Source organism: Simochromis diagramma, unplaced genomic scaffold (genome assembly GCF_900408965.1).
Source record: "Simochromis diagramma unplaced genomic scaffold, fSimDia1.1 OVJJ01000802.1, whole genome shotgun sequence".
Taxonomy (NCBI): domain Eukaryota; kingdom Metazoa; phylum Chordata; class Actinopteri; order Cichliformes; family Cichlidae; genus Simochromis; species Simochromis diagramma.
In genome coordinates this window covers 16,318,211-16,343,588 of record NW_024387492.1, presented here as the reverse complement: position 1 = coordinate 16,343,588, position 25,378 = coordinate 16,318,211, and the positions used below count along the sequence as shown (strand labels likewise).

At 39.4% G+C, this 25,378-nt stretch overlaps 1 protein-coding gene across 9 annotated transcripts in view; it reads left to right on the top strand.

Annotated features, from left to right (window-relative positions):
* The window catches only part of ryr3 (ryanodine receptor 3), a 117,471-nt gene that overhangs the window by 55,469 nt on the left and 36,624 nt on the right, over nt 1-25,378 (top strand). For all 9 annotated transcript variants that reach the window (XM_040018289.1, XM_040018286.1, XM_040018287.1 and 6 more), the window contains 25 exons: nt 1,191-1,383; nt 1,830-2,046; nt 2,538-2,642; nt 4,541-4,644; nt 5,161-5,244; nt 5,939-6,098; nt 6,213-6,357; nt 6,702-6,907; nt 7,237-7,411; nt 7,912-8,120; nt 8,295-8,458; nt 8,553-8,601; nt 8,718-8,878; nt 9,867-10,029; nt 11,041-11,127; nt 11,556-11,782; nt 12,786-12,998; nt 13,701-14,310; nt 14,722-14,922; nt 16,859-16,961; nt 17,926-18,060; nt 21,066-21,339; nt 21,481-21,595; nt 23,433-23,565; nt 25,201-25,304. In XM_040018289.1, the coding sequence (XP_039874223.1) occupies nt 1,191-1,383; nt 1,830-2,046; nt 2,538-2,642; nt 4,541-4,644; nt 5,161-5,244; nt 5,939-6,098; nt 6,213-6,357; nt 6,702-6,907; nt 7,237-7,411; nt 7,912-8,120; nt 8,295-8,458; nt 8,553-8,601; nt 8,718-8,878; nt 9,867-10,029; nt 11,041-11,127; nt 11,556-11,782; nt 12,786-12,998; nt 13,701-14,310; nt 14,722-14,922; nt 16,859-16,961; nt 17,926-18,060; nt 21,066-21,339; nt 21,481-21,595; nt 23,433-23,565; nt 25,201-25,304 (4,337 nt within the window). The remainder of the gene's footprint in view (nt 1-1,190; nt 1,384-1,829; nt 2,047-2,537; nt 2,643-4,540; nt 4,645-5,160; nt 5,245-5,938; nt 6,099-6,212; nt 6,358-6,701; nt 6,908-7,236; nt 7,412-7,911; nt 8,121-8,294; nt 8,459-8,552; nt 8,602-8,717; nt 8,879-9,866; nt 10,030-11,040; nt 11,128-11,555; nt 11,783-12,785; nt 12,999-13,700; nt 14,311-14,721; nt 14,923-16,858; nt 16,962-17,925; nt 18,061-21,065; nt 21,340-21,480; nt 21,596-23,432; nt 23,566-25,200; nt 25,305-25,378) is intronic.

Below are 25,378 nucleotides of genomic sequence, written 5' to 3'. Positions count from 1 at the left end.
ATGAAATATATGAGATGTATTATAGATACAATAAGCTCAAAACATCTGGCTAATTATTACAGCCTAACAACCTAGCCGCATAGCTTATATGAGACACAATAAAGCTAACCGAATAACAGACAACGGTTCAAACGCTTCGCCGCTTAATAGTACAAAAATGAATTATACTCACAGACTATGCCTTAGCGAGGGGAAAAGGATTAAACCTGTAACGGCGGAGCTGGCGGCTGCATGAGCCCACACGCTAATATCCCGAGTCACACGGTAGATTCACTTCCTGACTCCCAGCATGCACTGCTCTCGTGCTGTCATGGTTACGAAGATACACGAGTCGCTACGAAGATACACGAGTCGCTCTAAGCTGTGATAACGAGATAAAAAGAACACATGAGAACACATTTCTGAAGGCATGACAGACAGTCTTACTGCAAAAAGGCAAATTTGATGGCCCTGGAAAGCTGGAAAAAGCACAGTCTAGCTTTTAACTTGCTCTGTTATCTCGTCTTTATATAATATAAACTTTTAAATTTGTTCCATGTTACTCTGCACTACTGCAGTTAGGTAACTCCAAGTTTGTGGAATTAAAAAAGGGTTATTGAAGGACTTTGCCCTGACAGAACCTTTTGTGAATAATGCAGGAGCCTGCTGTCCCCTCTTTACTTTGCTTTTTCATCTTTGGGACACTGATATAAAATTCCACTTTCCAACCTCTACCTGTTAGACTTCTCTTTTACATCTTCTGAAAAGCCTTGCAACGTCTCGAATGATTTTGATATGCATGCCGTACATATTCAGTTTGCATTCAAACGGAAAGCGCCAGCTGATTGCAGTTTTGGTTTTTTGTTTTTTTTTTTTCTGCATAAGAAGAAGGAACCAGTCAGTAGTTTGAGTCCATATCTTTGTCCTCTTGGTGCTTCAGGGGTATAAGTCTCTTAGTCCCTCTCTTTTCCAATCTCAGCCTAACAGCATAAAAACTATTTCACCTCACTTCCCTTCTAAATCTGCTAAAAGACCCATCACCTCCCCTCATCCATTTCATGACATTCTTGTTAAAGCACTCACCACCCAACTCCCAACCTCTCTGCTCACTTCTCTTCTCCTTGCCCATCATCCTGCCCTACATTTGCAATGACTTTGCAGCTGTAACAGCCATCCATCCTCCCTATCTGTCTCTGCACGCTGTTGTCTAGGCCGAATCCCAAGGGCCGTGGCCTCCATTAACCAGCACCTGCTGAACTCAGACGATGTGGTCAGCTGCTGTCTGGATTTGGGAGCTCCCAGTATGTCCTTCAGGATCAACGGGCAGCCTGTCCAGGGCATGTTCGAGGACTTCAACACAGACGGGTTCTTCTTCCCTGTAGTCAGCTTCTCTGCAGGTGTAAAGTAAGGCTCTGCATTTATAATTGTGTTTTTGCTGAGGCTCTTGATGAATTTGCACCTTATGAACTTTTGTAGGTTCACACAAAAACCAATGGCATAGCACCAAATTAAAGTAATTTTGTTACTGTGCTGCAGCTTCCTGGTATCTTAATTTTTATCTTAATGAGACAGAACAGGTCATACCAAAAGGGGAAAAATAAACCTGAAACCATTTCTTAAAATGTTTTCCTATCAAATGAAGTTATATTTGGTTTAAATTTATGTGATGTGTTATGCTTTATCTTACATTTTATCCCAAAAGCATACCAGGAAACAATGAAATAAAAAAAATAAAAATAACCAAAGAAGAACATTTAAGTCTCTACTGCAAGCCTGATATTATGTAATGCCAGAGATGTAGACGGATGTTAGCTGAAGTTATTTACTGCCTTTTACTGTCATCATCACAGGGTCCGGTTCCTGCTGGGCGGTCGCCATGGAGATTTCAAGTTCTTGCCACCTGCCGGTTACTCTCCGTGTTATGAAGCACTGTTGCCCAAAGAGAAGATGCATGTAGAGCCTGTGAAGGAGTACAAGAGGGACCACGATGGGGTCCGTGATCTGCTGGGAACCACCCAGTTCCTCTCTCAGGCCTCCTTTATTCCCACCCCTGTTGACACCAGTCAGGTGAGATGTTAAAGTGATGTTACACCCAAGGAAATTAAAAGCAGCGGTGTGAACGCTTGTGTTGAATATACAGTAAAATTATATTCTAGTTCTTTTGGTTGGTTTGCTCTGGTTCTAAAAAGTGTGCTATAAAATGTCCATGATGGGTACATGATTGCTGCTGTTTCTCTTCTGCTCCTTCTTGTTTGAGTGCTGTTTAAAAAGAAGACAAAGCTGTTTACTAGCCCTGCAGCGGTTTCAGGGAATTCATTTTGTGTTACGCACCTGTAATTTAACATTCAGTGCTGCAGAAGTGGCTCTGAAGTACAAATGGAAAATAGGTGCTGACTTTCTACCTCAGTGTAACAAAAGGGTAGGAAACTTGGCATAACCCCTAGGGATCTAACAATTGCATAGACATGAGGAAGAACGATTTTCATTTGTCAGCCTTTTTTTTTTGTCCAGCATCTTTTTGAATCAAACTGTACCATCTGTTCCCCTTCTCTCTGCAGATTGTTCTTCCCCCTCACTTGGAGAACATCCGGGACAAGCTGGCAGAAAACATTCACGAACTGTGGGGGATGAACAAGATTGAACTGGGCTGGACCTATGGCAAGGTAAACCTGTGATTCATCTGGAATATATTTATCTGCTATGTCTGGAAACACTGATAAAGGTCAACTCAAGTGGTCAAAATTGAAATGCTTGTTAATGGCTCATTAATTTGAAGATTTCAGTCCCTGACTACAGGTATAATGGCCTGTTAACATATATAGCTAGAGGGGAAAAAACGACACTCACGAGAAATTGTTAAGCTTACAACTGAGTAAACCTTACTCACTAGTGATGGGACGTAATGTGTCGAGCTTCAGAGTGTGTCGAGAAATCCAGAAAGTGTTTTTTTTATGAAGAACGTTTCAGGGCTTGTTCCTTTATAGGCAAGTGATGTCAGCGATGGCGTCTGAAGATCTCACTGCTTCAGAAAGTATGAGTGTTTGTAAGACATAAGAACATAGATAAAGTGGATTGGATCCATGCAATATTTGCATGTTAGTGTTTGCATTCAAATTTCTCTAATTTGCCTGTAACATAGAGGTGCTTATTTTCATAGAAAGGAGGAGGGTTTCAGCTGTATGGCAACACTTGATCTCTCCCAAGAAAGTATTACACATAATATGCTTGTGAATAATGAAAACTATGGAGGGCCAGAAGTGCCAAAATTATGAAATACATCATTAAATAATTAATTAAATGTGCCATTAATTGATTAAACTGGGAGCTAAATTTATTCACTGTTTTAAATGAAAGGTTGAAAATAACATATATAAACAATGTTTTATCCAAAACTTAACAAAAAGCAACCAACAAAAACTTAAAATAGAGCGATGCAAGATTCAAGCTTAACCTCAAAAAAGCAAATCTGTAATAAAGTTCATCAATGTTAGAAAAACTCCAACAAGCAATAAAAAAAAATCCTTTCTTTGACACTGTGCCAAATCAACTCATGCAGAGTGTCTAATTTTATGTTACTGAGCTTGTTTATCAATCTCTAAATTGCTCAGTGTAACTATAGTTGAAGTCCTCTGTATCTAAAGACATTTTAATCATTCCTGTCTGCACTGCTTTCCTCTATCATTCTCTCATCATTTTCCTGTCAGTCACTCCTGTTTACTGTGGAACAGCTTGTTAGAAGTCTGATCACACATGCTGCCTCTTTTGTACTGTAGTGTGGTTATCACAGAATCATTTCCCACCGAGACTGTCATCGCAACAGCGGCCATTTAACAAACTTAATGAGCGTCTCACCTTCCAAGAGTATGACATTCAGATTAATTAAGACTGGGAGAAAGCTTCATTTGGGGTTAGCCCAGGTCCTATAGTTTATTAGGGACAATCTTTAGGTCCAAGCAGCTGCTTAATGTTTTCATTTTGCTGTAACAAGCTCAGGGAGCTCAGAGTGACATTGCACATAACCCAAGACTCTCTGGACAAACAGAAGATTCAGTATTCGGATCAAGACAATAATAAAGTTGAATGCAGCATCATTGCTTTGTATCTTTGTGTATTGGTTTACTGTGTATTTTTCATACCCCGTGTGCACTTCACTTCTATTTACTGCTGTCAGCAGCAGAGTGCATTATCAGGAGGAGTCACTGGCAGCGTCTTATTGAGAGTCTGCGTGCAGCTGTAAATTTCCTCCCATCCACTCTCACAGATAGCCGAGCTACTGCGAGTCTATTCTCTAAACTGGGCTTATCTCACTTTATTTAAAAAAGGAAAGAAAAAAATCAACACCTGAGGCCCGAATTAGGCAGAGAAAAACAAACAAAATTTGCATCTCTGAGCAACAACTGCAGATAAATTCAGTTGCGGCCCACTTTTTATTTTCTGAATTCTGAGCCATTTTTGCTTATAAATCTATAAGACAAGAAGGTTCATAGAGCAAACAGTGGGTGTGGTGAGATGACACATGCAGTAGTAACACCTGACTGCTACCTTTTTCATTTTTTTTCAGGTTCGTGATGACAACAAGAGGCAGCACCCTTGCCTTGTGGATTTCGCCAAGCTGCCTGAAACTGAAAGGAACTACAACTTGCAGATGTCCAGTGAAACCCTAAAGTAAGGCCTGGGCTGTCCTCTGGATAATCCAGTTACCTATTCATTTCTTGCTGCAGCTCCCTCCTGAATGCTGAGCAAAAGCAGATTAAGGCTAAGATTAAAGCGGTGCTTGTAATGACTTGCATCTCCTGAGTGAATTCCATTATTGATTTTTTTTAACAAATATTGGATCCAAAGCTTATTTGAGCCAACTACTGAGTCATCTCACTGTAAAAACATTTGGCTTGGCTCAGTAAAACATCCTCCTCTTAGAGGAAAGTTTAACTGGGTATGCAGTTTGTCAATTACATCTAGTTTGAGACCCAAATGACATTTTTCCACGCAGCCCAACCTGAGTGCTGTTCTGTGTTATTATATTGATCGGAGGAGATTTATCAGTGTCTAATGAACAGGGTTAAAATTTTAGAACTCACTCAGAAGAATCATTTTCATCTAACATAATGTAATGAAGCTTGAATATCGATGCTGGTTATAGACTTTCTCACTCTTCCTATTCACATTTCCTTTTATCCTCAGGACCCTTTTAGCCCTGGGATGCCATGTTGCCCAGGTTAATATTCACGCTGAAGAGGATCTGAAGAAAATCAAATTACCCAAAAAGTAAGACTTCCTATAAATTTAAGTTATATTATAGTTCTATGTATCTTTTTATCGGATACAACAAAAAAAAGATGAATTTTAGAGGCATTTATATAATCAGTGTCCTTTTTTATGTACAAACCCAGTTCTAAAAAATTTAGGATGCTGTGTAAAATGTAAATAAAAACAAAATGCAATGATCTGAAAATCCATAATTTACTTACAGCAAGGAAAACAAATTGTTTTAGTTTGGGTTTTTTCAGGGAAGCCTTTCCATGTTTCAGCAAGACATACATTTCACCAGCTTGAAAGCATCATTATGTGAAAAAACCATGACAGAATCCGCGGGACTGTTGAGCAGCTAGAATCTTATATCAGACGAGAATGAAACTACATTCCTCTCAGAGGTACAGCAGTCTCCTCAGACTCTCGTTAAAAGAAGAAAGGATGATTCTGACCCTATCCCAGCTTTTTGAGGATGTGTTGCTGTCATTAAATTTAAAACAAACTAATAATTTCTTAAAATCTTAGATTTTCCCAGTTAAATTTAATGTTTTCTGTGCTCCGTTGCGATTAAAATATGTTTTTAAAAAATATATATATATCAGCAAATCATTGCCCTTTGTTTAATTTACATTTTATAGAGAGTCCCAACTTTTTGAGAAAATTTGGGTTGTAAGATACCCGTATCTTATCTTATCAATATCATTTGTAGCTACATGATGTCCAATGGATATAAGCCTGCGCCACTGGAACTCTCTGATGTGAGACTGAATGCTGGTCAAGAGGTTCTAGTTGATAAACTGGCCGAAAATGCGCACAATGTGTGGGCCAAAGATAGAATTAAACAAGGATGGACCTATGGCATCCAGCAGGTAAAGTTCATGCAGCATTTGAAATGGAGAAAATGAAACTCATGTATTGTTTTTACCGTTAATTTTAAATGACTTTAGTCCACTAGTACAGTTTCTTGTCACTGTTTGTGGTAGGATTTGAAGAGCAGGCGTAATCCTCGCCTGGTGCCATATGCTTTACTGGATGAACGCACCAAAAAATCTAACAGGGACAGTCTGAGAGAAGCTATCAGGACTATGGTTGGATATGGATATGAGATCGACCCCCCAGATCAAGAGGGTGAGACCCTGGTGCTGACACCGCAGTCATTTAAAGCTCTTAAAACTGATACAGTTTGAACATATCTCCTGTATGTTCAAAGGCTACAGCAACAGCACTGCTTTCACCTAAGGTTTTGTAAACGTTTAGAAGCGCACAGATTTTGCTAATATACTACAAATATATGTGGTACAACTCATAGTTATGCATACAATATTTTTACACATTTCTTCAATCTGAAAGCCGGCACTGACGAATCCTCATTATAGCTATGGATTGATTGTAAAGTCTAATAGTAGTACTGAAAATACGAGCACGTGTATCCATGGTGTTAAATCCTCTGGTTTTCGTATCTTTGCCTAAAGTTGTGCACATGCTTGATGATCAGAGCGTCGAGACGATACGCTTCTTCCGTGTGGAGCAGACCTACGCGGTGAAGACGGGGAAGTGGTACTTTGAGTTTGAGGCTCTGAGTGGAGGAGACATGAGGGTTGGCTGGGCCAGACCAGGCTGCAGACCTGATGTGGAGCTCGGAGTAGACGACCAAGCCTTCGTCTTTGATGGATATCGGGTAAACTGCATGCATCCTTTCTTTTAAACTAGTCATGGGAAGTTGTCTGAAGGCAACTTTTTGAAAGATCTAGATACTTTAGATGTATCGTCATGGACATTGCTACACTAATTAGAATATAAAAATGAGACTACGGAATGGTTATAAGAGTAACAAAATATATGTAGTTCAGCCATAAACTTTCTAAATTCAGGATTTCACCGTATATTATATCTTTTACATTTTAACAATACCTACAGTCACAGTCACAGAAACCTAAGCAACATTGTTGTTCCATTTATTAGCAAAGACAAAAACATGTGATTCTTGTTATGTTTTTTTTTTTCAAGGGACGACGTATGCATGCAGGCAGCCGCTACTTTGGACAGCCTTGGAAAAAGGGCGACGTGGTTGGTTGCATGATCAACATGGAGGACAAATCCATGATTTTCACCCTCAACGGAGAACTCCTGATCACCAGTAAAGGATCCGAGCTTTGCTTCACTGACTTTGAGACAGAGGATGGTGAGGGCTTTGTATTTCAAGCCAACTTCATTTATTCTGCCTGTTTCCTTCAAAGTGTCGCTGGGAGTTTGACTGGGTTTGTTTGCATAAGATTTTAAGAAAAGCTTAAAATGATAAGAGTGTTTCATTTTAATTAAGTCCTTTGTGACACTGGCTTATAACTCTGTAAATGAACCATTGACTTTAGAAGAAGATGGTCACACAGGAATAAAGTAAAGTTGTTAGTTTGTTTTTAGATTTCATAAGTGATAGATTCTTAAACATATGACATTTGAGTTTTGGTGGATAAAGAAAAAAGGAAGTTAAATTTTTTTTTAGAAGTACAGAATTCAAGAAAGCTGACTCACTGTTGCGTGCATGCATGTAAACCATTGGCGTTCTTTTTTTTTTTTTTTTTTTTTTTTTTTTTTTTTTAAATATTTTTTTAACATGTTTCTGATTTGTAAAACGACCATGTAAAATGCACATGTTAAAATAATACATTTGTCTAAATACACCAGGTTTCATCCCCGTGTGCAGTCTCCGCATGTCTCAGATCGGCCGTATGAACTTGGGCAAGGACGCCAGTACTTTCAAGTACTACACCATGTGTGGTCTACAGGAGGGTTTTGAGCCCTTTGCTGTTAACATGAACAGAGAGGTCACCATGTGGTTCAGCAAGCGCCTGCCCACTTTTTTCAATGTACCTGAGGACCACCCTGATATTGAGGTACACACATTCTCAATATCATTAGTGTTTTTATTGCCTTTTAAGTTTGCTGCTAGAGTTGAGATTTGCTTTTTTTATTATCCTAGAGAGCTTTTTATAATAAACACTAGAGCTGGTGTTAATGGGCACATTGATATTATTGATCCCTCGCTTTGGGTTTCATTAACTCCTCAGGTGACGAGGATTGACGGAACAGTCGACAGTCCTCCTTGCCTTAAGGTCACTCACAAGACGTATGGCACTCAAAACAGCAACAATGACATGGTCTACTGTAGACTGAGCATGCCTGTGGAGTTTTATTCTGCAGACAAGCTCCTGGATGAATCACTGAAGCTCAGGTCAGACATCTCAATTTATACTTAAAGTTAAAAAATAAAGCCCATAGTGTTTAAGATAACTTAAATCTACTGTCATGTTTTTTTGTTTCTGCAGCCATCCTCCAAAAGAAGATGGAAGTATTGACTTTGGAAGCATCACAACTGTAAATCCACATAGATTCTCAAATAAATTAAAAAAAAACAAAAAAACTATAGTATTACTCTCTGTATATTCAGATTAACCGATAGCACTGTTTGCCCTTTTTCTTTTAATTGGCAGTATTACTACTCAGTGCGAGTGTTTGCTGGACAGGACCCTGCTTCTGTGTGGGTGGGCTGGGTCACACCCGACTATCATTATTATAGCAAGAACTTCAGCCTCAGCAAAACACGCACGGTCACAGTGACGCTGGGAGATGAGAGGGGCAGGGTCCATGAGAGGTATGCTCCCTGCATTTTTAATATCTGGAGTTCATATGAAATGTTTGATCCTTTTATTTGAAGAGGCTTTAATATTCCAGTGGGACATGTGCTTTCAGAAGTGCATTCTGTGGTGATACCTTCTTTAATAATTTTTTTTGATTTCTCATGACAGCATTTTTCCTGTAGTTTTAATATAGTTATTGCTGCTAAATGTGCTTCTACCCGCTCCACACACTGCTTCTACATTTTGGCTTATTTCTTAGTATTTTTGAAATAAATAATGATACAGTTTAATATGCCATTAACTATTGTTGTTCACGTGAGGTTGTATTTAAACAATTTTAGATAAGGATCCTAAGGATCAGATTATTTTTTGTGTGTTATGTCTTATAGGCATTGAAATTTTAGCTTTTTACTAGTTATTCTAAATGTAGCTGCATTTGTGACCAAATATGAAGGAATCCAATTTGAGCTGCACAAACATCAAATAATATTACAACAAAAAAATCCCTTAGCATGCTCCAAGCTCTCTTGAAAGCTAGTTAAAAGCAAAGCAAATAATATGGCCATTCATTTTTTTTAAATGACTGCCATCCGGGGATAACCCATCCTTGCAAATGTATGTTCGTAATTTAAAAAAGCATGCATTTCAAAGTTTATACCACTAATACCTGTGTCATCGCTATGTGTTGATCAGTATGGCGAACATGCTCACAATTATTTTAGACAGACCAAACAAAAACATTTCAGTCATCTTTTCATAGCTGGTTTTCATCCTTATTTAGAATCCGGGGAGGTAAATGAAGATGGCCTCTGTGTGTAACAAATATGAATGAGGCAAAAGATCAATGAGTGTTGACCAAATGAAAATTTATTGTGCCTCCTATTTGACACCCCCCCCCCCCCACCCCACCCCCCACCCCAAGTTGCCTATGTTGTCCTCTGCAGATTTGCATTTACTTGTATTTATTGATGCTGAGTTCTTGTTGTGGTTGCTTTGCCGCAGTGTTCAGAGGAGTAACTGCTACATGGTGTGTGTAGCAGACGCAGTTACCCCGTCTTCGTCCAGCCGCTCTAGCTCCGACCTGGAGATTGGCTGTTTGGCTGACCTGGCCACTGGCCTTGTCTCCTTCAATGCCAATGGCAAAGAGCTCCCCACATCATATCAGGTAAGTAAGTATAATAGATATCAGTTGGCAGAGGAGTGAAGCACAAGGTTTGGCTCGTAAACTTCAATAGACGTAAGCTATTACGACTTTCTCTTGTGGTTTAGTATTCTTCCCCTGCTTTGGCACACATGTTTGTTTGTTTTTTAATATCCTGAACGCAAAAAGAAAAGAAACTCTAAGCAGTTTGAGTCACTGCCTTAAATGAATATCTCTCTCAAACGATTTCACTCATCACATATTTGTACTGCCCACACACTCTCAGAACGATCTTCCCTCCTTTAATCCTTTCAGGTGTCATTAATTCATTTGTGCCACAGCAAATTAAACCTGCAGAGAGATAGAGTTGGGAAATTAAACCGCTGAATTCTCATCTGTTTTGTGAACTAATCATTCAAAGACAGACATCGGCTCAGTAATCCTTGCCTTGCTTGCTGTCCTCATCTCTGGTTTTTAAAGCATCACATTGAATGCCTGACTAGACACTGAAATGGTGCACTGAGAATCTTCTACCGCCTGTGTTCTCCTTTTTTTTTATCTTGCATAATCTCCTGTTTCTCTCCTTTCTTCTCGCTGCTTTATTTAGTCATGAATTGGCTTTTTAAGAAGGGGAAAGCCCTCTGAGGGAACCAGGAGGCTTTTAACCTGATGAAAAGCTTCTTGTCCTGTTATTGCATCAAAGCTTTGGTTGTTTGTTCTCTTTCTTTGTAAAGTCTGTGATGGTTATCATCGATATACCAGCTAATACTCATTGAACTTTGATTTCAAACTTCACCTAATCCACAAGCTTAGGGGTTAAAAGCCTTCTGACATTAGTTGAATTTGCCACCAGAGCAAACACGAGGCAAGCGCAGTGCTCGTTGCATTAAATATATAAATTTTCAGATTCCACCATGGGCTGGGTTCAAGGAAGAGCTCTGTTCTGCATGTGTTGCTGCACTTTTGTCTCATTTTGGTGCTGCTGTAAACATGGGATAGGCTGATGTGGATAAGTATGGCTTTGTTTACTTTCAGGTGGAACCAAATACCAAGCTCTTCCCTGCTGTATTTGTCCTCCCCACCAGTGCAAACCTCTTCCAGTTTGAATTTGTTAAGATAAAGGTTTGTTTCTGTCCTAACCAAACAACACTGTACACAGTTTTAAGCACTTTTCATCGAGTTATGAAACAGCTATGTACTTTATCTTCCTCACACTAATTAAGAGGTCTTGAATTTTTAATGCCATTCATTCATAGTCATGGACTGCCCAGCTGGCCTATATTTTGACTTGGTGACCCATTTAGGATGCTCTTGCACTGATTAATTTTGTGTGTGTTTGGAAAACTAGTAATCAATATACATATTTACACAGGACACTATTTGATAGAGTGAAGAAAGGATGTCACAGAAAGCACTACATATATAAAAATAACTGATTGCATCACTATTGACTGAAAGGATGTGATATAACCAGATATTAATATAGTTTTCATTTAATCAAATTTTCTACTTAATGTGATTTTTCCTTCTTGTCCTCATTGTAATCCCAGGATGCCATGCCACTCTCATCAGCCATATTCAAGAGCGAGCACAGGAATCCGGTGCCACAGTGTCCGCCACGGTTGGATGTGCAGACAATTGTGGCGGTGCTTTGGAGCCGGATGCCCAATACCTTTCTCAATGTGGAGACGGCTCGCGTTAGTGAAAGACATGGCTGGGTGGTCCAGTGTCTGGAGCCTATGCAGATGATGGCTGTACACATACCTGAAGAAAACAGGTGTGATTATAATACTCTATAAACCGTATAAACAGTGACAAGTGACTGTTTCACTTACAACGTGTTACTTTGTGTTCCCTTTAGTTGTTAGGGAGGATGTAGTGCGTTCAGTGTCTTTTCACATTTATAGCACTTAAATTAGCTTCCATAGACAAATGATTAAGTAACAATGGATACTTCTTGTCATTCATTCTTTACTGTGAATTGGGCTGATGAAACACATTTAAGACAGATTAGCTGCTTGCAGAACAAACACGTCTTGGCACTCACTGGTGAGGGTCACTGTAATTAAATTGAAGGTAGCTGCTAACAAAGACTTTAAAGTTTTGCCCAGATGAATCATAATCGCAATGAATATTCTCCTTTTGCGTATACACTTAATCAAGCCTGTCATTCCATTTTTAGATAGATTTAGGGCTACACTACTAATGTTTCACAAATGTTCACACTTTTAATTGCTGTTGCTGCATCCATGTGTCTGACCAAATAATTGACATGGACCATTGACTTTAAAAATGGTCTAGTAACTTCAATGGTTCCTATTTCATACAATTCAAATGTGCATTTTAACACGGAAAGACTCCTGTAAGCGGACATAACAACATTAAGGCGACAAACTACAAACCACACATAATGTGACATCATATAAAGTAATCTCAGTCAATTCTATGCACAGTGCTACAATTTTCATGTTAACTGCAGACTGTGATGGATTGAGATGCTAAGAGGTTTCTAATGTGTTTTGCGGCCCCATAGATGAACTCTTGTTTCGTAGCATGTGTATTTGTGTGTTCTGATATCAGAATACATACTGGAAAATAAGTTTTAATGATGAGTAAACAGGCCTTTAGTAATACATTTGTTTGCTGTTTACATAAAACAAACAGTTTTAATTAGAATATTGATGATTTTCATTAAGTTAATGCAAAGTCTTTCTGCTGTGATCAGCAGAGTAAATGACTTACTCGAGCTTACTTTGTTGTTGTGGTGTCTTTGTTCGCAGATGTTTGGACATAATGGAGTTATCTGAGCACGAAGACTTAAGGAAGTTCCACTACCACACACTAAAGCTGTATTGTGCCCTTTGTGCACTGGGAAACACTCGTGTAGCTCACGCCCTCTGCAGCCATTTGGACCAATCACAGCTCCTCTACACAATCGACAATCAGTACCTCTCTGGCATGCTGAGAGAGGGCTTCTACAATGTCCTTATCAGGTGTGTTGGTCTGTTTCGATATATTTTATATACTTAGTTGCTATGGATTGCTCAGCTGGTGTGAATTTTGATTTTTAATTTATCTTACTAAAAAATGACCTCAGTCAATGACCCGCCGTGCATCAAAACAAGAAGAAAGCTGCCGTGTTTTTACTCATCGGATCATTTAATGATGATACATGATAGAATTATGATTTGACAGTGTCATCTGCAACAACATTAACTGTTAAAGTGATGCAGCATTATGTGAGATCACTGAGCAAATTTGTGCTATAAATCTTAATAATCCCTCTGCCGTGTTTGTTTTTCCACCTCACATCTCAGTGTTGTTGTTTAAACTGTCTTTTCTTCACATGATGTCAAATAGCAAACTCATGTGTACCTTCTATATTGCTGAAAATTCACTTTTAAGCAGTGATTGTTAAAGCCTTTGTAACGCGAGGGTTTGGTTTAAGAAATTTGATTATGAGTAACAGAGTTTGAGCAATCAGCACCTTATTTGCTTGTCAGGCACTCATCACCACAACTATTATCTCATACAGATGTATTGTGGTTATTGGGTACTGTTGGTTTGTGGAAATCATACTAATACAGCATAATTCATAGTTCTTAGGAGAGATCATGAATCATTTTTCTGCGTGTTTTTGTAATAGCCAGTGTCTTTACTCATGCTATGATTGAACTAATTCTACTTATTGTCAGCATTCATCTTGAGACAGCAAAGGAAGCCCGTCTAATGATGAACAACGAGTTCATTATCCCTGTGACGGATGAAACGCGCTCCATCAAGCTGTTCCCAGATGAGTCCAAGCGACATTCACTTCCTGGGGTGGACCTAAGCACCTCCCTTAAACCTCGGGTCAATTTCTCCCCTGTGGGAATCATCAACACCAAACGCCAACAGTTCCTCTACAGCCCCCAGATCCCATTGGGCATCCTAAAGGAAAAAGCCATCAGCATGCTAACCGAGGCAGTGCAAGGTGGAGGGACACACATCCGAGACCCAGTAGGCGGGAGTCTTGAGTACCAGTTTGTTCCCATTTTGAAACTGATTGGAACGCTGTTAATAATGGGAGTCCTGACCAGTGATGAGGTGAGGCTGATTCTCCTCCTGATCGACCCCAATGTGTTCGGAGAGACCAAAGAGGGTGAGGAAGTTAAGGGGGGTGAGGTGGCCGTGTCAGGGGAGAAGGAGGAGGTGAGCAAGAATGAGGAGAAGGCTGTAGAAGCAGGGGAGGAAGAGACCAAGGAGAGCAAACCGCAAGTTAAAGGCCTGCTGGAGAAGTCTCTGCCAGAGTCTGTCAAACGCCAGGTGATGACAATAATCATGCACAGATGATTAAGCTCAGTGATAAACTGAAGATAGGAAATAGCTGAATTAAACTAACTCCATCAATTTATCTGCCAAGGTTTTAATTAAAATTTAATTTTGCCTTCATGAGATTAGGTACACTAATTCCCCATTTGTCAGCAGTTTTGATTTTTTATGATTTATCGCTTGCTGAGAGATGAATTCATGAGTAGAAAGTAAGGCAGTGGCTGAATACTAATGTTCTATAAATGACTAAAACTTGCTAATAATAATCATGCATAATGGAGATGGAGCTATGAAGTTAAATCAAAAAAATGTCATTCATACAGTGAAACAAACAAAATCAAAACCAATAGAGACATAAAGAAACAGAAAACCTTTGAGTTGTTCACAGATTTCTGTCCTTTTCAGATGTGTGAGCTGCTCCACTACTTCTGTGACTGCGAGCTGAAGCACCGCATCGAATCCATTGTTTCCTTCTCCGACAGCTTCGTGTCCAAGCTGCAGTACAATCAGAAGTTCCGCTACAATGAGCTAATGCTGGCTCTCAACATGTCTGCCGCTGTCACTGCCAAAAAGACCAAAGAGTTTCGTTCACCTCCTCAGGAGCAGGTACAACACCGCAGAGGGGCCAGTGTATGAGAAAGTGTTTCCATCCTCTCTGAGATGTAATTTATGTTCAAGGTGGTTTCCGTTTGCATACTGTCATAAGACCCTGGACGTATCGCCTAGACCTTGGGGTAAAAACAAAATCAATGACCTTGAATAGAACAGAGTCAGAGGCAGACACTAGAACACAAGGTGCTGCAGTTCTCTAATTGCCTTTTAGTTTTCAGTTTCTTAACTTTATTTTCTGCTGGAATTCCCGAAGGATAAACTGGGCCATATGTGCAGCTAAAATTAACTTAGGAGTGAATTGGCCCTGCAGTGATAGTTAAACCTTTGGCCTCTTACAGGGTAAAATTAATATTAGTCCCACAGGAGCACTTTATGTTACAGTGGGTTCATTTTTAATAAGTCAAATATGTTTAAGCAGAAGATGAACTTAAACAACTGGCACATGATTAATGAACTTTTCTATAGACCATTGTGAAAAATGTTTGCAAAATCTTAAGTTTATCAAAGTAAAAATGCCATCCATCCATCCATCACTGCTTTTCTGGGTTGCAGAGTCTATTCAGGGGAGCACTTTAAACAGACATACGGTTCATCTAATGGGACACCAAAAGTGTTCCTAAGCCAGCTGAGAGATATAACCGATATCTCTAAAGCATGTTCTGGTTGGGACTTGCCTGCAACACTTCAACTAGGAGAGCTCTTGGATGCATCCTGTTCAGATGCCCAAACTATTTCAATTGGTTCTTACTTCACAAGAAGATATCAGTGCAGAGTCCACATCACTGCAGGACTGATCCATCTGTCAATCTCAGTCAATCATTCGCCCGTCACTTGTAAACAAGACCCTAAGATATTTAAACTCCACCACTTGGGGCAGAAACTCATCTCCAACCCAGAGGAGGGACTGCACCCTTTTCTGGCTGAGGACCATGGCCTTAGAGAACCATTCTTGCCACTTCACTGAAAATCTCTTCAGTACGATCTGGAGGTCATTGTCTGTTGAAGCCAGAAGAAAACAAAACGAGGTTACGCTGCTGTGAAAATCCAATATCCAGTGTTCTGCTAGATAGTATATTTTTATGTAAACTGTAGCATGTCTCGGAGCCAGACTAGAGAATAGGAAACATTGAGTAAATAAGGAAAGAAAATAAGGAATAAAGTCTCTGATGTGTTCTGTGTTCACATCGCTTGCCCTGTCCTGTAGTATTGTTGAAAACAACCTGGTAGTGACTAGACAAGGTTTCTGCATGACTGCAAAGCATTCATGTTTGAAATATTTAATTGTGCATCCTCTGAACTGTGAAACCTTGAGGATAAGCACTTCCAAGATATACTCTGATCCCTGAAACTAAGTTGTGGTGGTCAGCAGCAGGTGCATACTGGAAGCGAGATTCTCCACAATAAGAAACCTCCCGTGGTTTATTAAAAAGCTCTGCCTAAAATAGACATGGGAATAGGCTAACCTGGACTCTGCGATGGATGCATCTCATTTATATTTAGTGTTTTATAGTTAACTTGTGACCTGTAGCAAGCACAGCAGATCTGTGGTTCTACATGATACATTAAGTATTTTCTGCATTATATTATGTAAATACCTGTTTAATGTTTTTAGTTTCACATTTGACTGGGTGTGATATAAAAATGCTCAGACTATTTCTGTCTGAGTTCATCAGATGGCCACTATCTGACAAGCCCATGTGAGCACTTACCGCAGGAGACTACATGAGTAATTATGCTGTGACTCTAAAATGGTAATGTGCTTGCCTCTGTGACTTTCCACTGCTCTCTACTGTGCAATCCTTCTTTTATTCATTCTTTACCACTCTCCTTCCTTCTTTTGATCTCACTTCCTATCTAAAATTATTTTCCGTGTTGCTGTTCTCAAGTGCTTTCTGGTCTTATAATGTAAACACTCTTTTGTTTTCTGCAGATAAACATCCTGTTGAATTTCAGTGCAGGTGAGGACTGCCCCTGTCCCGTGGAGATCCAGGATGAGCTCAACTCGTTCCATGAAGAACTGCGGCTGCATTGTGGTAAAGTCCAACTGCTGACAGTTAATGTTGTTGATACAACTTGTATAAAGATGTTATGCATTTCTGTTCATAAATGTCTAAAAGTGTCACTGTAGATCTTCTGATAAGGACATCTTGTCACGCAAAACTAACCATAGCATTATTCAGACAGGCCATGAAGTCGAGCTAAAACACTGTCCTCAAAAATAAGTTGAGGACTCTGCTAGAAAATCTCTGCCAACAGTTGCTGCACATCTGCAAGCTACTTTGCATCCCACCTCCACCCAACTTCTTTGAGATTTTATTCTTTGTGGTGCTCAGAATTCATATTAATAAGATTCTCTGAGCAGTTCTTGTGATGACAATACACAAAGGATACATACACATTGTAGCTTCACTCGTTTGGATTCAAGTGAAACTCTGAATTAATATTTAAAAAGGTTCTAAGCTGTAAGTTGCCAGGGTTCTTCTTACGTTACAGACCAGCAAAGACCTTATTCCAGCAGCCTGTCTCTCTGATCATCTGATCAGAGACTTCTGGTTGGTTCACACTCTTAATTTAAATCCAGAGCTTGTAGCACCTAATTTTGGAACAGCCATCCTCAGCCTTTCAGGACTTGTTTGTTTTAAATGACTGCTGAAAAATCATTTTTATACAGTATGTTATTATATTCCCCAATCTTCTTCGCACCGACTGCTTGTATGCAATGAATGTGTGTGTGAATGAATGTAAGAAGAACCTATACTATTCTATGATTGTCTGCTTGCATGCTGGGAACACTTCTTTTATTAAAATGTGAAGCACTTTGTAACTGTGTGTTGTAAAAAGTGCTCTGCAAATTAAGTTAATATTATCTGGCAACATAAATATGTTTATGTTATGAGAATGATCTTTAAAATGGGTTTTTGTTTCCTTTACACAATGCACATGGAAGCAGTCGGTATACCAGGATAAATCTCTGAGCGCCTCCATTTCTCCTGGCAGGAATTCCAGTGGAGGAAGAAGAAGAAGAACAGGACACTTCAATTAAAGGCCGTCTTCTGGCTTTACTGTATAAAATCAAGGGCCCACCACAGAAGACAGAGCAGGAACCCACAGAGACTGAACAGGCTGCCCCCAGTAAGTAGCCTTTAACACCAAAGAAGAAAACAAGCTAGCGACCAGTAACTGTACTGAAGTTTAACAATAACTCAGCAATGCATACGGCAGTGCAAGGCTAAGGTTTATTATTTCAATTTTTTATCTTGGTGCTGCAACACGTAAGCAGGACTTTATTGTGGTTGCTATCAGTTTCTAAACATATACCACATAAATATGTTCAGCATTAAATATTATATTGACATTCAAAATCATAAAGCGGTACCGATTTATCCATAATAAATATTGCAGACCACAAAACACTTTCCAATCACTAGTTCTTTGCTTCAAGCTTTTTCTTTTTTGCTGCCCTTTGCTCAAAGTATGTTTTTGTTCTGTTTCAAATAATAGAATAAGACTAATGGACAGTTCCTGCAAGACTCTCTGCCATACATTTTAATATCTTGCTCCAGCCTCCCACACCTAGCCTGCATTATTCAGAAGCATTATAAATGGACAGATGTTCTGATTCAAGATTATCCTGATAGATCTGCTTTAGCATGTCTACAAACCCAATTCCAAAAATGTTGCGATGCTAAGTAAAGTTTAAATAAAAACGGCATGCAATGATTTGCAAATGTCATGAACTGTATTTTATTCACAATAGAACATAGAAAATAGTTTAAATATTTGATTTGAGTAATTTTATTATATCATGAAAAGAATAAGCTTATGTTGAAATGTTTGGTAGTAATGTGCCTGACAAACGTTGGGACAGAGGAACAAAAAGCTGGAAAAGTGAGTGGTACAAAAAAAACAGTTGGAGGAACATTTTGCAACTAATTACATTAACATGCAATAGATCAGTAACATGATTGGATATAAAAAAAAATTAAAAAATGTCTGAGAGAGACAAAGTTTCACCAATCCACAATTAACGGTGTCAGTATTGGATGGAGAAATCTTTGTCTGTGAATACACTTCCACAAATGCAGGTTAATGCAAAGAAGAATCCACATGTAAAATTAATCCATAAACACCACCATCTTTGGGCCAAAGCTCATTAAAAATGTGCTAAAGAAAAGTGGAAAACTGCATCTCTGATTGTATGGAGGTGAATTACTGCCTCTGGAACTGGCAGTTTGCACATCTGGAAAGGCACCATGAGTGCTAAAACATATATGCAGGTTTTAGAGGGACATATTCACCCATCCAGATGCCATCTTTTTCAGAGAAGTCCTTGCATATTTAAGGAAGATGCTGCTAAACTGCAAACTCTATCTATTACAACAGTATGCTCTCATAGTTGGAGAGTCCAGATACTGAACTTGCCTGCCTGCAGTCCAGATCTTTTACCAGCTGAAACTTTGGACACATCATAAAATTAAGAGAATCCCTTATCAGACCATTGGACATGATTACTAGTCTCCTCAGCTCCCAGACATTAACAGACTGTCACCTGACAGTGGTAAACATGGCCCAGGTTCAACTTTTTTTGAGAGGTTTGGCTGCCATGAAATATTAAAAAAATAACCTTATTTCTTTCTTCAAAATGTACATTTTCACATTTTAAACTTTTACCACGTTTGCTGTGTTCTATTGTGAGTGAAATATGGGTTGAATTCTGCTTTTTCACTTGACTCAGCGTTGCAGCATTGTCAGAGTCTGTTTTGTTCATCAAATAAATTGATGAAGCAGTCTGACAAAAGGATGGACGGGCGAAATAAGCTGCTTCTCTTGCCTAACAAAGTTAGAGCTGCTAATTTTTTTCAACGTGTAATTTTATTGTCGGATCTTTATATGTCAGATTATATATAATTAATGCCTAGTCAGTCCTTTTGGGATGGGGATGATTACTTTCATTAACTGACGGTAACGCTCATTCACTGTTATAAAACTTTAAAGCCAGTAATTTGTCTCTAAAACTTTTGCTTCCTTATTCTTTTGATGAAAAGCATCGAAGCGCCTATTGTTGATTTCACAGCATTGTTTAATTAGTCAGATTACTCAGAAGTTATAAAAACTAGGAATCATCCATAAGGTTTTTTGTTTTTTTTAGTTTGCCAACAGCTAAGGAGCTTATTTCCAAGATTTAAATGCCAGCTTTAATATCAGCCGCCTTGTCTTGAACTTGTGATTAAATTTGTTTGTTTGTTCCTCTCTTTATATTCCTGCATCACTCTAGCGTGCTTCAGATATGCTGTCAGCATCCTCATAGACTCATCAGGAGATGATTGTGGGGTTACATCCAATATATTGACAAAATGTTAAAGCTCCCAATTAGTTCCGACTAATAGACTAATTTACATTTTCTAAGAGCTTTAATTAAGCCAATTCAGTTCATGGTTTATGCTGACTTTGGAGTACAGCACTGTGCCAGTGCTCATGTCTCTATATTTTTGCCTGTCATTTGCAGATTAGCACGCAGACTGCGTAAGATTTCAGTGACTCCCTTGTGAGCCATGGTTTGAGATGATTCAGAGCAGATGTGAATTTGCAACACTTTCACCTTCAGGGCATCTACACCGTCTCGTGTCTCATTATGATTCTGCTTGAATCCGGCCCTTTGTTTTAAGCAGATGTTGCGCTATTTGGCTTAAACGCTCAAGGTTCAGCGATGGCTTTGGAATTGCAGTGTTTTGAGAGGTGCAGCATTTAGCTACAACTTCATATGACTTCAAGTTTTTCTCCACTGGTCCTTGTTTTATTGGTGCTTGGCATCTTTAAGAGGGAAGTTTTATGAGACTTTAAGATAAAGTTTAAAATATACAGTTTTAAAACCTATACTACAGTTTAATTAGCTTGTCTTTGTAGATCTCTGGAACAAAAAGAGAAAAAATAAAGAGCGTATCATCCATCTTTCCTAATGAACAATGCTTTTGAAGTGCCCGGTCCATAGATTTTTATTTTTTCTCTAATTTGCTCATTCAAAGGTTTGAGAGACAACAAAAATCAACTGAAGCTTTGACAGATACATGATTGTAGAGCAACCTTTATTTACTGCTTCTATTTCTCAATTTAAGAATACTGAACTGTCTCTTCTCCAGCCAACCTGAAGGAGCTTATCTCCCAGACCATAACCAGTTGGGCTCAGGAGTCTCACATTCAGGACTCAGAGCTGGTGAGAGTGATGTTCAGCCTGCTGAGGAGACAGTATGACGGCATCGGGGAACTGCTTCGGGCCATGAAGAAGTCGTACACCATCAGTGCTGCATCAGTGCAAGATGCTATTAACCTGCTGGCATCTCTGGGTCAAATCAGATCTCTGCTATCAGTGCGAATGGGCAAGGAAGAGGAGAAACTCATGATTGATGGGCTCGGGTAAGAAAATATATTATGATGCGCACACTGTTATAAACGATAAAAACGATGCCCGATTCTAGAAATATATCATTGTGAACAGTGTACTCTCCCGCGGTTACAGTACTGTGGGCTATATAAATCGCTTTCTTGTGTTCTTAGCGACATCATGAACAACAAGGTTTTCTACCAGCATCCTAATCTGATGAGAGTGCTGGGCATGCATGAGACAGTCATGGAGGTCATGGTGAACGTGCTTGGGGGGGACAAGTCACAGGTGAGCTTAACATTGCTCATGTTTTTGGTTTTCCTTGACCGCTACAAGCTATCGAGTCAGTCCTTTTTTAATGGATCGTATTCATTGAAACTGTTAACTTTTTAGTCATGTATGGAAATAGTAGCTCCCAATCTTAACTCTTGGAGAAGTTCTTTAAAACTCCTTATCCTGTTCATAACTTTTTAAAGAAGTTTGTACATGTTTTTGACGGATTCTTATTTGTTATGTGGCCTCTTTCACCATAATTAGGGGTACAATTCATCATGATTAATGTGTAGATTGTGTTAATAAAAAGTGGTTATAAAAGGAAAAGTGTTAATGAAAGCTGTTGTCTATACAAAATACAAAAAAAAAAGAAGTTTCCATAGTTATTCAGAGCCCCGCGCACTTTCCTCACGTTCCTTATTTTGGTCAATAATTAGCCTTCAAGCCAAAAATATTCCGTTATGAATTAAATGTAGCAAAAGGAGGAGCAAATCATCAATTTTAAAGAACCCAAACAAGCGTGTTTTTGTTTTGGGTATTTTTGCTTGCAAAATGACTCGTACAGTAAATCTGTTAGCAAAACATTTGCAGGTTAATTTTCTGTTACAAAGCTTAGTTTTAGGGGAAGAGTTTGAGTTTGTGACTGACAGAACTTTTAATGCTTAATAAGTTGTATACCGATCTCAGGAAAACAAAAGAGGCTGAAGTGAGCCAAGAGAAACTGCTTAATACCCAGAAAAAACCGCAGCGTAATAGAGAGGACCGAGGAGTAAAGGTATCAGAGGGGTGACAGGAGGCCACTCAGACCTGTCCTTTTTGGGTGGTGCTGACAGAAGCTGGAAGAGCTGGTTGCGATTTAATGCTGCAGCCAGTGCCAAGCTTGAAGTGAACCTCAGACAGACGGACCTCAGGGAGACATTCAGACCTTCGTGTCTGTCTCTGGCACTGTGATCGCACAGGCTCATAGCATAAATTCCTGACTGGTTTCATGCCACTTGATACGTGTACCTCGCTCGCTGTGGCCATATACAGTGACAGTCGTGAATATAGATCAGGTTTTTAATATTTGCTGTTTGATTACCGCTGATGTTGTTTCAGTCGTGGCATGGTGCTGTATATTATGAGATTGTGCGAGTCGTAGGTTTTATCACGCAATCAAGACGGATGGTTTATAGAATATTATGAAGGAATAAATCTCTGAACTCGGACACTGACAGAAAGTTTGCTCCCGGTCACGCACAGCAGGACCGCATATGGGGAATCAACAAAGAAACTTGTTAAGCTGTATATTCTCAAAGTAAAATTGTTTTTGCTTTCAAAGTTTCTGTCAAATCTGCCTTTAGAGGTGGAAGCTTTGGCATGATTGAAAGTTCAATATTTGTCAGTTGTCTGATAAGTGTGACTTTCTGTGCTGTGCATTTTTGCAGATTGTAATCTGCCTAAAGTAAAATGGGGGTTTCTCTCCTCCTCTGCTGTCAATTACTTTTTTCTGCATTTCTGCTACAGAGCAAATGACTCGAGTGATTTATGCTCAGCCTGAGGCTTGGACTGAGCCCATGTGAGGACTTAGAAAAATGAGGATGGCACAGATCTAAAAGCATTAAATGCAAAAGGGCTTGAAGGTCAAACAATTTTTCAGTTTCTGTGTTCAAAACAGGAAATAGATTTTATTTATTGATTCCATGATACTCTTTATGATAGTTTAGATACCTTTATCAGACCCAAGCATCTAGTACTCTGCATCCTGTAGTGACATTAAAAAGAATTCTAATATTCCTGAGCTCCTACTGCAGCTTATTTGGGGCTATTTGGCTGCAGATTGATCCATACAGTCTACTTTTTTCTTCCACAGGAGATTGCTTTCCCCAAGATGGTAGCTAGCTGTTGTCGCTTCTTGTGCTATTTCTGCCGTATTAGCCGGCAAAACCAGAAAGCCATGTTTGACCACCTGAGCTACCTGCTGGAGAACAGCAGCGTCGGATTGGGTAAGTATATTTTGCCTTTTCATTATTTATTTGAGAAAAAAAAAACTCAACTTAATTTATGCACAGCTGTCTTAAGACATTGACTGGGCCATTGCAACACATTGATTTTTCATTTTTAGCCATTATGTTGTAGAATTGTTGCTGCATTTTGGACCATTGCTCTGCCGCATGACCCAACATTAGCTGAGCTGTAGCTGTTGGACAGATGGCTTCCTATTTGACTCTAACATGCTTTGGTAAACAAAGGAGTTCATGGTTGCCTCAATGACTACAACATGCCCAAATCCTGTTTCTCTTGGGCTTTTAGCATTTTTTCTAAGCATTGCACAGTCTGACCTTGGGATTCGTTTGCAGGGATGTCCACTCCTGAGAAAAGTGGGAGTTGTTTTGTATGCTTCTGAATAATCTTCTTCGCTGTAGAATGATGAACTTCAAACTAGAAATGGTCTTAGAACCCTTCCCAGATTGACGGGCAACAACAGTTGTGCCTTTAGGCCAATTCTATTGTCTTTGCTCTTCCTGGCATTGCGTTAACACACTCCTGAATGTTTCAGACCAGCAAAACCTCTGCATTTATGGAGGTGCTCACACTTGCTGACGAATAGGTGTATTCGATGAGCAACACGTGGCTCCAACTTCTTAATTCTATGAAATCTGTAAGGGTGTACTAATGTTTTTCATACACTTCTTTGACATTGTGACTCAATTTTTGTTAAATATATACTGCTATGTTGTCACGTATGGTACAGGTTAGGAAGTATTTACCTAATTTGAGAACCTGATGAGGATTAGATGGTTTTATTTATTATGTCCTGATACATGAAAAATCTGAAATTGAATAGATTTTTTTTTAATATGAAGGAAAGGAACAAGCTGGGGCAAAAACAGACAGTGGAGAGCACACTGGTTATGAGGATGCCTTCGCATTTGAATATGTTCCTGAGTATTCTCCATACTGCGTCAATTAAACTTTTTTGCTGCTACATAATGTGTGCAGAAACCAATAGTTGCTACGGGCTACAACAGTTTTTTCACTGCAGACTTATTGCTGATATTGTGGGAAGCAGCTGGTGACGAAGAGTAACAGGCTCGATTTCAAAATGCCAGTATATCAAGTTGAAAGTGTAAGGGGCACAGAGGGAGGCAGCTGATAGAGAGAAGAATGGCGAGCAGTAAATGAGGGTTATTTAGGCGTCCAGAGCAGGACATGAGTCACAGAGATCTGCGTGCCTGTGTAACACGTAAACTAAAGCACCTGGCTCTGGAAGAGGACAGGGTCACATGATCTGAAGAGGACAGTTGAATGAAAACACACTAGTTGTTGCCCTTTTTATATTACAAGCCACGTTTTCCTATAAATTAATAATATGTAACATAGTCTGCATTGTGCTGCAATATTAAGTGGTTTTGTAGTATCTGCTCGACTGCAATGACGCTTTAAAAATGGAGTAATATTGCAAAAAGGGCAGGTGTTGACAAACTGATTAATGGGACCTGGTATTCTGAGCTTCAAAGATGCAGACTGGAGAATATCAAGATTGATGTGCTGTGTCGGTACACTGCCCCCTGTTGTTTAATGCAGAACTAATGCAAAGTTTGCTCTGTTGCTGACGGCCTGTTTCTGTGTGTGTTTAGCCTCTGAAGCTATGCGGGGCTCCACTCCGCTGGATGTCGCAGCGTCTTCAGTGATGGACAACAACGGTCTGGCGCTGGCCCTGGAGGAGCCTGATCTGGAGAAGGTTTGATGACGAATGAAATCGCAGCCTTACTCAAAGAAATACTCAACAGCACAGCTAAAAATCACACAGCACTT